Source organism: Larimichthys crocea, chromosome XII, assembly GCF_000972845.2.
Source record: "Larimichthys crocea isolate SSNF chromosome XII, L_crocea_2.0, whole genome shotgun sequence".
NCBI lineage: Eukaryota > Metazoa > Chordata > Actinopteri > Sciaenidae > Larimichthys > Larimichthys crocea.
In genome coordinates this window covers 18272911-18286414 of record NC_040022.1, presented here as the reverse complement: position 1 = coordinate 18286414, position 13504 = coordinate 18272911, and the positions used below count along the sequence as shown (strand labels likewise).

The window sequence follows — 13504 nt, the reverse complement described above, 5'->3', positions numbered from 1 at the left end:
GGAAAAGCGGATGTGGTGTCGTTTGGCTTCCTACCCACCGACACTGACACGCATTCACCGGTCGGCTCGGCGCAATATCATCTTGTCCCACACCCAGCCCGGTGCACTTCTGTACCTCCCAGTCCTGGTTTATGATCGGCCGCTTGTTCGGTGTCGCGTCTCAGAGGGTTCCGAGCTTGTTGTACCGGGTGTCGCTGATGATGAAGCCGCAGGTTGTGTTCGTGCTGGGCGGGCCTGGCGCCGGCAAAGGGACCCAGTGCTCCAGGATTGTCGAGGTACGATGGATGGCGAGGGAAAGGACAATGGAAACTGCTGGGTTTGATGGTCAGGAGTGAGCATGCCGTGGTGAAAATAGTATCCAGTTAATTCTGGTGTGTTTGTGCCTTTTAATAGCTCGTTTTTTTATAAGGTAATGTCTAAATTACACCGACTTCCGGTTGTCCTCTAAAATGAACCGGTGTGTTAGCCAGCTGGCTAGTTAGCCACACAGAGTATAACCATTCATGAGCCTGTGCTGGAGCAACACATGATCATTTAAATAAAACATATTTATCATTTTAGCACTATTTCATGTCGTGGACTTGAATGAATTGGCAAACATTGACTGTCTGCTTAATAGCTTGGCAAACAGAGCCAGCAGGAGACCGCCTGTTGACATTTGCTCCATGATGCAGCCCTATGCTCATTATATTGACTCATGCATGCAGCTCAGGTTATGCAATGATCAGTGGAGGTCTGCAGTGCACTTGGCCTTTACAAACATGCTGTTGATGTGGACAGATGTCACACCATAGTGACACCCTTTATGTCCTCTGGTCTCTTCTTTCTGCACTCACAAGTGTGATCAGCTGCAGATACTCACCTGCTCGACTGTTATTAATAAGAGAGCAAATGCCTGTAAACTAGATTAAGCGTGTTTGATGCTAAGCAAAAGGAAACAGTCCAGTTTTAAAGATTTATTTCTTCACTGCATTACATGTCATACCGGAGAAGTACCGTGTTATTTTTAACAAACCACCAAAAAAAGTTTGGGAAGCCAGAACTCAAAGACGCTGCTTTGATCGCTGTCTGAAAGTCAAAATCATGAACACTCTTCATGTGTGTGTGTGTGTGTGTGTGTGTGTGTGTGTGTGTGTGTATTTGGTTATGAGTAAGCTTTATAACTACTCCTGTTTATGGATGTTACTGGGTGTTGGCTGCCATACTTAAAGCACAGCGGTTATGCCTGAGTGGCAGCTCTGCATAGAGGCTCTTTTCATTCAGTACACAAGGACCGACTTCTTTCTGGGCCAGTGAGAAGAACTTACTCTATCTTCTCAGATGCAGAGATTTAGAGTTAATAGAAATCTACAACAACAACAAAAAAGACCATCTGTCACTTTCTCTTCACCAAGAGTTGCCTTTTGATGGCAAGTTTCAAAGTGCTTTTCTCTGAGATACCACTTTTATCACATGAGATAATCTTATCATATTGAAAAAAATCTTTGTACTTTTTTTGTCTCTCAGGGCTACGGCTACACCCATTTGTCAGCTGGAGACCTGTTGAGGGAAGAGCGAGCTAGAGAGGGGTCAGAGTTTGGACAGCTCATTGCCAACTACATCAAGGAGGGTAAAATTGTCCCTGTAGAGATCACCATCAACTTACTCAGGAAGGTATGCACCAAATACAAGCTTTAAATCATGTCTGTGTTTGCCTAGAAAGAGGCAAATCCAGATTTCTTTTTTTTTAGAAAGTCAGAAACTACTCAGGATCTGTTTGTATGATTTAGGAGGATTTATTAGCAGAAACTGAATATAACACAGGTCATTTAATGTATACAGGACTTAAACAGGACCACTGCAAAATGTGAAAATATAAACTTATAAACTTATAAACTTTTTAACTCTGATCTAGGGCTGAACGACATACAAAAAGTAATTTTTTTTATCATTTTGACAGATGTTGTAATATGAGTCACAGTTTCAATTTTGAATTTTATTTTTAATGAACAAAACCTAAAAATGATGATGATTTATTTATTTTTTTTGCCGTCTGTACCAAACAAGCATGGTCCTTTTTTTTGTCTGGATAATGAAGACATGCTTTGTATGTCAGAGCATCTTTGTAGCATCACAGTACTTCATTCAGTGGCATGTTGTGACCTTTTGTTACTATTCTATCAAAGAAATTGCAGCTCCTGTGATTAGAATATTGCACTAGGCCATATTATGATTTCAATAATGTTTTGATTAATTGTTCGGCCCAACTCTGATAAAAGGTTTTCACAAAAAATGCTTTAGATTTAATTCTACTCGCTTGGCTAGTTGTGCCAGTATCTTGGTAGAACTTCTCTTGTTTAGTACTGACACAACCGATCTATTAGTTAATTAATGTGATATTAAACAGTGACATCGATACATTTTTGGCAGAATTTATCAAGTAAATACACAAAACATTTTATTCTTTCTTCCTTTTTCATATCATTTATTAAAATGTTTTGGGTTTTTGGACTGTTGGTCAGACATGATAAATAGTTTGCAATCACTTTAGGCTCAGGTAACTTGTGAATGGCAATTGTCATTGCACAGTATTTTTGGCATGAAAGACTAAAGGATAGAATATTGACAAAGTAAGTAGTTAAGTAGTTAGCAGCTCTGTTTTTGTTTCTGGAGTTTGTTGGTAGCAATCCAAGGTCATGTCAGACATGGATTGTTACTAATGAAACAGCAGAATCACAGCTGCACTGAACACGGTTGTACAGTTTTTCAGGCTGTCGGTACAACTTGTTTTTTTGCAGCCCTCTACACAGCGCATTGAGCAGAATATATGTGTCATGGACTGAAACTGTCTGAAAAAGCTATTCCAATGAATTCACAATATGAGTGAAATATTTCAGGTTTGTTGTTGTTTTCTGCTTTTTAAGGCAATGGAAGAGACCATGCAGAAAGATGAGAAAAAGTTCCGCTTCCTCATAGACGGCTTCCCTCGCAACGAGGACAACCTTCAGGGTTGGAACTCTTCCATGGAAGGCAAAGCAGATGTCAAATTTGTGCTTTTCTTTGACTGTGGCAACGAGGTAAGTCATGGAAACCACAAAACTGGCTCACTGTTTAGATTCAGAGAACTGCTATCCTCAGAGCCATTTTACACCGAGCATGTGATCTGTCTTATTTGTCAACAGGTTTGCATCAACAGATGTCTAGAAAGAGGGAAGAGCAGTGGGCGCACAGATGACAACAGAGAAAGCTTGGAGAAAAGGTTGTCTAGCACTAACTAAATCCTTTGGACTTTGACAGTATCGAACCACATAGACTGTACCACGACTATAGTTCCTGCATGTGTCTACTGCTGCCTTTTTCCACAAATTGATTTTTATGTACTGATTTCTGTCTATCTGTAACAAGGTACAACAAGCTTATCTGATCGGTATAGATTTGTCTGACCCATTTAGCTGACTGTTGGATACCCGCACTTGTGTTTTTGACCTAATTTGTGTCTCCTTTGAGTCCCCTGTGTCATCTGACCCCAATAACCAGACATATTTTTCTTTGATGCAGAATCCAAACCTACCTGCAGTCTACACGACCAATTATTGACCTTTATGAGAAACTTGGCAAGGTGCGCACTGTAGACGCCTCGCGTTCTGTGGATGAGGTGAGTAAATGGCATCATGACTGTAGGTAAACATTTATGAATGTCTCTGAAGGGATGTTTTGGGTGGGCGGAGCCAGGGAGGACATGCTAAGCAAGTAGCATTCTCCACAGCAGAGAGTGATGGCCTGAGAAACAGTCAGTCAGCACAAACAAGTACGTAATCATCAGAAACGTGAGGAAATTTCCACTACTGTCCACAGTCGATCTTTTTTTTGTTTCATGGCTGTTGGAAGAACTGCCACGTAAGGCAGTTAAACATAGCCTTGAAGTCTGGGTGTGAGGGATTTTAATGATGGATGGACCAAATGATAAAAAAGGTAGGAAAGCTGTAATATGTCGAAGCCAAAGTGGAAATGCCTTAAGATGTAGTTTATATGCTGGCTACTGGATAAAAAGAAAGAACATCACCTCAAAAGCAAAGGTGGCGTCACAGACTCTGATGTTGACGTTGCACCACCTCGACTAGGAACGATCGTAACAGTTTGGTTTTGTTTATTTTAAGTTTTTTGCAACTTGGATGTCATTTTTTTGGCCATCACTCCTTTCAATTAAAACCTTTTTACTTGCCATTAATTGTCAATGAGCTCTGGGGATTGAGTGACTCTGTCCATTAGGAAAAACAGCAACCAGGCAGATTTTAGGTCCCCCTTCACTTAAGGATGCGTCATAAATATGGTGATCATAACTTATGACCAGAAACTAGCAAGTCGACAACCTTGATTACAGCCAAACATCAAACAAGTAGCATAGCAGCCAGTTCATATCACTTACTAGTCTAACGGTAAGAAGCCCAGCTCCGAGTCAGCCATTTACTTTACACAAAGCTCTTGCCAACGACTAAAAATCAATCCCAGATTTACTCTTATCTGGCAGCTTCTTGCTCATTCACTCTTTTCTTTTCTTAGCTTCCTCAGTCAACATCACCCTCGGTCTCTTCGTCTCTGTCATTATGACCATAGAGGCTGCTGAGTCCTGTCTGTATTTCCCGCACCAGTAATTCTGGCGGCTCCACTCTCCATCTGCATTACCCTGCAGCCTGAGCCTGAAAACTTCTTCTCATGGTCTTAAAAGCTACTAACACTCCCCCCGGTGCTCTGAATTTACAGTCCAGGCAGCCTGACTAACAAACTGAGCAAACATTAGCTAACAGCAGCTATAGTTTGTAGCAGTATACTGTATCGGGAAACATCAGGAGAGTTGAGCTGGAGCATCTGTTATTTTATGGGGGTTGCTTGAACTTGTGCATAATGATACATGGGCAGTTTGACACTAGAAGGTTACTTTTATATTCATCTATTTAAGGGAGAAAGTTTCACTGTGCTCACATTTAAGATCGCAGATTGTACAAGAAGAGAAGTTTGTCAACCCCTTTTAGGAAGTCAAGTGATGTACTTCAGTAGCAATAGCAACTGTTGTGGTGGATGAATGGATCGCACACAGGACCTTCACTCAAAACACTGGGGTACACGTCCTCCGGAAACAAAAAGTTGTTGGCATTTTCCTTGTTATAGTTGTGAAAGTCAATTTAGCAGAAAACTTTACTGGTTTATATATTAACTTTCCAGACCTTTACTGTTATGTCACAAAAAAGAACAATGTGACCTTTTGGTATTTATACTTGTTTTTCACTCCCAAATAAGTACTACAGTACTTCAAACAATTAATTGATCCAGCAACTCACTCAACTTCACTGGTTCATTGAAAATGAAGAATTTTTGTATTTTGATGTGATCAACAGTTGCCTTGAGCTGTAAGAAATTGTGATTTGTGATTGATTAAAGAAATTAAATTAAAAAAAAACCTTGGTTGCAGCTTTACATCAGATGATCTCCTTCAAATGAGAATTCAATTAAAACCTGTCCATAGTAAAGTAGTTTATGGCTGTGTCACTTCATCCCCAAATCTCAGCAATGAGTAAATGAGTTGCCTGTATTCAGGATGATGCCTACAATGAAATGTTTGAAATACAGTCTTTGTTTGTGTCTCATCTCACCTGTTTTTCTCTCTCAGGTGTTTGCTGATGTGAAAATCATCCTAGACAAAGAGGGTTGACTTTTTCCAGCTGCCAACAACATTCATTGACCTTTTTAGTACTTTTCTTTTTATCAACTGCAAGTACACTATGTCATTCATATTTTTACTTTTGATTACTTCTTTTTTTTCTTGTTGTTGTCCATCTCTTTTTGTAAATGCTGCACTGTTTGTTTCTATGTGTGTAGAATATGTATTGGTATGAATGAAGAGGGTACAACGCAGCTACTTGTGATCAACTTAGTTAATGTCCAGAAGAACTCACAGCAACAGCCTTTCACCATAGTTAGAGGCCTGGAACAAATTGATCATTTTAGTTTGACTTTTGTCAATCAAAGACACTTCTAGTTCTGGAAACCTCTGAGAAAGGTATACACTATATTACTAATGTCTTCATCACGTCACTGGAAGCACGCATACTGCTTCAGACCAAATAGTTGTTTGACCTGATGACGACAGACCTGACAAAATCAAGCCAACAGCCTCCAAATAAAATGCATAAAACATCTGTCTCATGTTTAATAGACAGCACTATACATGCACGACCCATTGCTCATGTGCCATGTAGAAGTTACTGGTATATGTTTCTGTTATGGCTCATTGTTACTATACCAGAACACCTCGATGTGCTTCATCACTGCTATGAGATTTGGGACTAGTCCATGAGAAAAGAGGAAGATAAAAATGATGATTTTGTTTAATCTGTACTGTATCTACTTGAAGGAGGGAGTGGCAAAGTTACAAGTAAAAGCAATGACTGATTTTTTCTTTTGTTAATTAATTAATGTTGAATCTTTATGCAATACTTTGTGAGGGTCACCTGTTTTTATGGTATATGCTTTCTTTTGTCGTATATAAGTATAGTGTAGTCTACATACATTGATTTTAGCAGATCAACTGCTGTTGGTATACAAGATTTTAAAAATTCACAAAACCCCATGCACTTGGTATCTTTCTTCCTTATCAGCCAACAGGGGGCGCTTGACATCGCAGTGTAATTTGATCACATGGAGGATGAAAAATGACTCAATAAATAAACTCTGAAATAAATATTTTGACTATATTTAGTAATAAAACAGATACTGAAATTACATATATAAAATAATGTGGATATACATGTCTAATTTACGCCTACAAATCTACATTTTATCATATATCCATATCTCTACTTCCACTTCATTAGGCATACTGATACGTGATTCAATACAACAACTTTGCCATATACTCTACTTTTACAATGCTTAGAACTTCTTAATTTTTGTTGACGCTATCAGAGAGGTATTAATTTAACTTATGTGTTTACTATTATTACAGTCTTGTTTAACTGGACTGCATTACATTGAGAGGTATATTATGGCCCTCTCATGTGTGTAAATAGGGTGGCCAAAATACCCCTCTTAATATAATACAGCCCAGTTTAACACCACTGCAAACTACAACCTCCATAGTGATTGAGTGAACACCAGAGGGAGCCATAGGAAGGTTAGCATGTATAAAAATCTGTCTAAAGCCATGGTATTAATTATAATAATGCACACACATATACACAATTGTTGCAACATGTGCTACATAACGTAAATTTTATTTTTATGTCTTTATATATATAATTATATATTATATATCTATAGATATATATCTTATATATATATATATATTTATATTCTGCAGTTACAAAGACATTTGCTTACATATTACTAATATTCCTGAGCATTTTTAAGCTTGAGGCCTGGTGTATCTGCATTTTAAGAGCTACATACAACAGACTATTAGCTTCCAAAACAACAGTACCTGACATGCATGCACTTGACAATAGGGCAACGTACCAGATGTGAAATAGATCACAAAAGCAATCTATAATTACAGGGACTTTCATGTTGTCAAACTTGAACATATTAATAGTTTTGGGGAGTAGCCAATAGAAAACTGTGAATGTAAGGCACTATGAATATACCAGTTTGTACGAGTGCACTATAATACACAAGGCTAGATAACATTTTTCAACTTTTTTCCCCCCACTTTTGAAAATGGATCATTGCAGCACCAAAATGTAATACAATACAGCAAAGAAAAGTTAGAATATAAATAAGAGAACAGCAAAAGCTGGGCTTGGGGGTTTAACATACATTTTCAAACATGTCAGGAACATTTTAAGTAGAAATATTTGAATGAAAAGTATGAAAATATATGAAGTACAGCATTATGAGTATGTGCAAAATACCAAAAGGAGCTTAGAAATTATTGGGGAAAAATAAGAAAATACTTTTTCAAGCGAACGACAACGCACATTACAATACGTACCACAAAACGATGAAATGACAAAATAACAAGCCCTTGTGTTATTGACAGGAAGTGAAGCTCACTGCATGTAAGAAAAACAAACTAAATGTATTCGTACTCTGCCAGCAGATGGCAATCTGAAAATATATATTATCTTATTTACAAACCTAACACAATAAAAAATAACTGCATAAATTGTGACCGTGTTACTGGTCAAATTCATACCAGTATCTAAAGCCAAACTGTAACAGTGATTATTAATTCGAATGAGAAAGAGGACTGTCCTTCAAAGCTGACACCAATAAAACAGAGAGATGTCAGCTCAGATTCACATTCAAAATGTACATTCTGTTGTTAGACATTCACAACAAAAGCATAAACAATCTTTGAAATACCAAAGAGCTCACATAAAGTAATGAGCATCATATACAAATGCATAAAGGGCATACTATATATACTATTTAAGTACTGGTTTGTAAAAAATAAAAATCTTTTAACATGGCAGCCGATGCACAAGGAAAACAAAAAATCCAGCAGGACTGCAGCAGGATCAGCAAGAGGTCAGCAGGCCTGTGATGATGCTGCTGGGAGTCCTGCGATATTGAGCCTTGGTGTTTGTGACCGCGCCGTGCTTCTGTCGGAGGTGAAGCCTCAGCTGACTCTTGTGTCTGAAGTGAAGGTCACATTTTTCACACTGGAGGAAAAATAAGAATAATTTAGTACCATTTTCTGAAACAGTTGAACCCCTCAACCCTCACAGCTATACTTCATAGCTCTTCAGGATTACCACACAGGACTTAATAACTATTGATAGGCACATGGATCATGGCAGAGAAGGGATTATTCTCCTTTTAGCCAGCAGACACAGCGGATAAGACGTTTGTACGTGTGTGTATTGCCACTAGGAAAAGCTTACATGATAAGGCTTCTCTCCGGTGTGAATGCGCATGTGGCTCTTGAGCGTCTGAAGGTGGCGGAAGTGAGTTCCGCAGATATCACAAGGATACGGCTTCTCTCCTGTGTGAATTAAGACATGGGCGCGAAGATGGGCCACCTGGTGAAAAACGACAACATGGATTTAAATATATACACTTAAAAGGCGTCTAGAAGTTTAATGTCAGCAAAGCTTTCCTGAAGATGTAATAATTTTCTTAACTCACCTGGACAAATCTGGAGCCGCATGTCTCACACTTATATGGCTTTTCTCCAGAGTGGATGCGGGTGTGGGTCTTGAGGTTGGCAGGTCGGTTGAACTGGGCACCGCAGATGTTGCAGTGGTAGGGTTTTGCACCTGGAAGTTAGATCAGCAGGTGGTGTAATTAATGAAACAGTCACATCTATGAAGTCAACTTGATGGTACTTGGAATGGAATGATTAATCTTACCGGTGTGGACAGTCTTGTGGCTGGCCAGGTTGCCTTTGTAGCGGAAGGCAGCCTGGCAGCAGTCACACTTGTATGGCTTGTCACTGTGGACCTGGACCATGTGGTCTTTCAGGGAATCTTCCTCAGTGAACTTGGAGTCACAACCATTGCAGAAGTAGGTGTTGTTTTCTGTAGGAGGAAGCAATAAAATCAATGCAAATGTAAAAACACCTCGGTTGTTTAGTGGTTATTATTTAAATATAGGCAAATAGTGTGGCACTTGTGTGAGTCCACTTACCACAGCTGAAGGAGGAGGAATACTCTGAGTGTAGTTTTGTGGTGTCATCTCTGCTGTATGAGTCAGGAGAAAGGTGACCCTTTTCCATACAACGAGGGCTGTCACAGCCACAGGAGGAACATCTGCGGTGGCTGCACATAAAAAGACAAACACAGGGTTAATAGAAGGCAAAGTTCTTCCCTTTAACGGATTTATATGGGAGTTTACAGTTATCACAGTTGAGCCTGAGTTGTACCTGATGCTGCTACAGGTGCTACTGCTGCAGCTGTCGAAACTCTGAGACATGAGGATTTCTTCTCGGTCTTCTCTGGCTCCCTCTTCTGCCTGAACCTCACTGTGTCCATCTGCTGCACCACTCCTGTAGGGGCTCTGTGTTGGGGACATGGCTGTAGCTTCAATGTCGCCTCCCTGAACCTCCTTGTCATTCTCGTCAGGAGCTTGGTTCATAACGATCAACTTGTACTTCTTCCAGTTGCGGGCCTTGGTGTCTTTGGGACAGTCTGAGGGCTGTTTGAGGCTCAGTGTCGCGTTTTTGCTGCTGTTGGACTCGGTGGGCGAGTTGGGCTGGCAGTCAGACCTGAGGGGGCTTTGAGGGCTACAAATCACACCTTTGATAAATCCTGGAGACAATCTTAAGCAGCTCGTCTGTGGATGCTGAATACTGTCTTCCTCCATGGGAGTGTCAGGTCTTTGAAGGCTCCCGTAGGCTGTTGCCGATCGGATGATACTGGTAGGGAAACTGGAGAGGCGTGGCACAGGGTGGGATATGATGGTAATGGACTCATTGTGAGCCATATTAGTGCTGGGTACCTGTGAGCATCGTTTCTGGGACGAGGCCCCTCCTCTAGGTAGATCACCAACTTTATGGGAACCTTCCATCTTTCCAGCAACGGCATGGAGGTCACCGTAGACATGATAGGAGCCAGAGGTGTTGATCCCCCTGAAAACATTGGGGATGTAGCCCCTGCACTCCTGGGAAGGGGATGAGGTTGATGTGTGGTTGTTCTGAAAGTCTGGCTCTTTTTCATCAACAACCCTTGAAGCAGGGCTCTCTTCAGCCAGATGTAATGAGTTAATCTGTACCTCTTCAATATTCACCGACTGTTGCCTGCAAGAAGCATAAACGACAAGTTAAACTCAGATCTTCCACTTTTACCAAGACATTACAGTGTCACATTTTCTATTTTCCTTTACCTGGACTTGATGAACCTGTGGCAGGTGTCGGCCACATGTTCCATCTGGAGGTAGATGGCTGTGTTCATGGTGACCAGGGCCAGACTGTCCTTAAGGTCCAGACAGGACGTGTACATAAAGTCCAGCAGGATGGAGAAACCCAGAGGGTCCACTTTGGGGTCTAAACTGATGGCACTAAGGTCTGCGTTCTCGGGATCCATGAACACAGAATAAAAGAAGCCACTGAAAGAAAACAGGAGAGAGGGGGATACAGTGTGAACACATGTACAGACTAGAGTCATTAACTACTGAAAATTAAATGAAATTGGGCTGTGTCAGTGATTCACTGAAATAAAAAAAATTAAAAGTTAAATATGGTCCCAAAAATAGTGTCCCTTCATCATGGACAGTGAATTTAAAAAAAAGAAAGTGAATGTGATGGTGTGTACCTGCAGGCCACCAAGATTGCCTTGTGAGCATGAAAATTCTGTCCGTCCACCTGTATGGTGACATCAGTCAGGATGTTCCTGCTGCGGAGGCGGTTGAAGTTGAGCAGGACGTCGCCTGCATGGCGTGTAAATTGAATGCAGCCATCTGCAGTTGTGGCCATGCTGTCAAAACCTGAGCAAGGGCAGAATCAAACATTTAATAAAGTGGCTACAGAAAAAGAAACAAGAGAGGTGCACATATGTGGATATAAAAATGTGAATATTGGCACAGGTGCAGTTACAAGTTACATTACTTTACTACTAAATAATAATAATGACATATACACAATATAACACGATTATAAATGACAAAAAAATGCAAAAATGCCACAATGAACTTAATCATAATTAGTAAATGATATATAAATGTCATGCAAGCGGATGATTACACACTTCAAATCATGCTCATACTATGAGCCACCTGCCTGCAGGGGTTCACAATCAAAACAGGTTTTGAAACCAACAAGTGCCTTGACTGCTTTTTATCAGGAGGAGGCGTCCTTGCAAAGGGAAACATAAAAAAGGTAGGCTCCACTAAAACCTTTTCTGACCCATGCCTTACTGCTTACCGAGCCGTAATAGTGGCGTTATTACATACGAGATAGTTTGTTATCACTGAAAAACTGATTTTGTTTTTAGTCGGTCAAGACTTAGAACAACTTTGATTAATTCTGAGGCGACAATACATGTATGTGCGAGCACAATGACCCATGCCCGACGTGGAAAAGGTTTGAAATGTGAGTGTGACATGGTGCAAGAGGGCAGCAGACTGAGGCAGCCTGTAGATTGTAAACGTGTTTGACGTTGAGCACATTCCGTCCTGGCTGCTCAGATTAGATTGCCAGTACACAGAGAGGTTTCCTGTTCCCCGACATAAGTAGAACTCATCTCATTTAACCCATTAACATTTACTCCCCTGCTGCTAAACTCATTTCTAATGTTATTTTCTAAACCACACACACACACACAAAAAAAAGACTAAACTGAGGCGATGTGATTTCGTGGGATGTGATTTCAAGGAGTGGTTAGTTGTTAAGCAGCATAACTTCGACTGTAAAAAAAAAAAAAAAAGCTACCGAGCAGGCCAGCACAAGTCCGTTCAAGTTTAGATAAAGTGTGTTAAGCCGTCGTGTCTGGGACTGTGTTTAAATGTTAATTATGTTTCTTAGAGTGTTGGCTCGGTTAAAAACTGAAAAGGGGAGAGGTTATCGCCTTTAATCTGGAGACATTTCTGAAGTGAAAACAAGTGTTTCTCCACAGCAGATATGTGCGCAGAGAGAAAATAACTAAACCAGACCGACCTATCCTGTTGCGCCACTTTTTGCACGTCTGACAGACAGGCTTTAAACTTGGACAAACAGTGCAATAAATATCACTCTTTATCATATCAAAGTGGAATAAAAAGGCTATGACTGAAGGCGGCTGCCTTTAAACTCAAGGTTAATGTCGCCTTAAAAACACGGGCAGGTTGTTTTCAGCCTAGGGAGCTGATAAAGCTTAAAGTTAGGAGGTGAAATCCGCACACAGCCCATCACACTTCCGTCCAAAATAAGACAGTCAAACACAGCAGCAGCAGCAGCAGCAGCAGCACAGTTATCATAATCCTCTGTTAGTTCACTATTACTGTTTAGCTGAAACCATTCACCAAAAACAACAAAAACATTTGAAAAGCATCCGGCCACATGAGCAGCCGAGGCAGCCACATGTGCACATCTGCTACTTCACTACACTTCTGACCTAATGCTGAGAAAATAGGAAAGGAAAAAAAAAGTCACCTTGTAAAAGTTTCCTCGAAACTCTGAGCATCACCAGTTCTGAGAATCCAGTTCTAAGAAACACTGCAGCTCAATTCTCGGAATTTCAACACAGGAGCGCACCATTATCTGCGGGGCGGGGGAGCCGCACACAGACATCTGCGCCAACTCCCCCCCTCGCGTCGTTAATATCGTACAATACAACTCACGTGTGCTGAATTAAAATCAGTAATCACATATATTTACAATACCGATGTGGAAAGTGTTTAAGACTTGAAATAAGGGTTGTTTCGTACTGAGTTGAGCTCCCTATGTGGTGGATTAGTCCAAGTGCAAGGTCAGCTGACCGAGTTATAAATACCGTGGGGAATATGAGAGCATGTTGTCGCTGTAAACCTACCTGAGGTGCAAGGAACAGTTGAGAAAAGTCAGTCAGCTCATCTTCTAATAATTCTAAATATTTATATGTATTACTTCATTTATTTT

The 13504-nt window shown here is 40.5% G+C and overlaps 2 protein-coding genes across 2 annotated transcripts; one reads left to right on the top strand and one right to left on the bottom strand.

The window, feature by feature from the left end:
- Positions 1-2: 2 nt before the first annotated feature.
- On the top strand, positions 3-6715 carry cmpk (cytidylate kinase). The gene is made up of 6 exons (XM_019258983.2): positions 3-275; positions 1507-1653; positions 2904-3056; positions 3162-3238; positions 3538-3634; positions 5645-6715. The coding sequence occupies exons 1-6, from the start codon at positions 132-134 to the stop codon at positions 5684-5686; spliced, it is 660 nt and encodes a 219-aa protein (XP_019114528.1). The 5' UTR covers positions 3-131; the 3' UTR covers positions 5687-6715.
- Positions 6716-7311: 596 nt separating this feature from the next.
- On the bottom strand, positions 7312-13167 carry bcl6ab (BCL6A transcription repressor b). The gene is made up of 9 exons (XM_019258985.2): positions 13040-13167; positions 11226-11397; positions 10798-11019; positions 9839-10711; positions 9604-9734; positions 9327-9494; positions 9103-9233; positions 8859-8996; positions 7312-8636 (listed from the first exon to the last, which is right to left on the bottom strand). Exons 1-9 carry the CDS (start codon positions 13068-13070, stop codon positions 8493-8495), a joined length of 2010 nt encoding a protein of 669 aa, XP_019114530.2. The 5' UTR covers positions 13071-13167; the 3' UTR covers positions 7312-8492.
- Between the last annotated feature and the right edge of the window lie 337 nt (positions 13168-13504).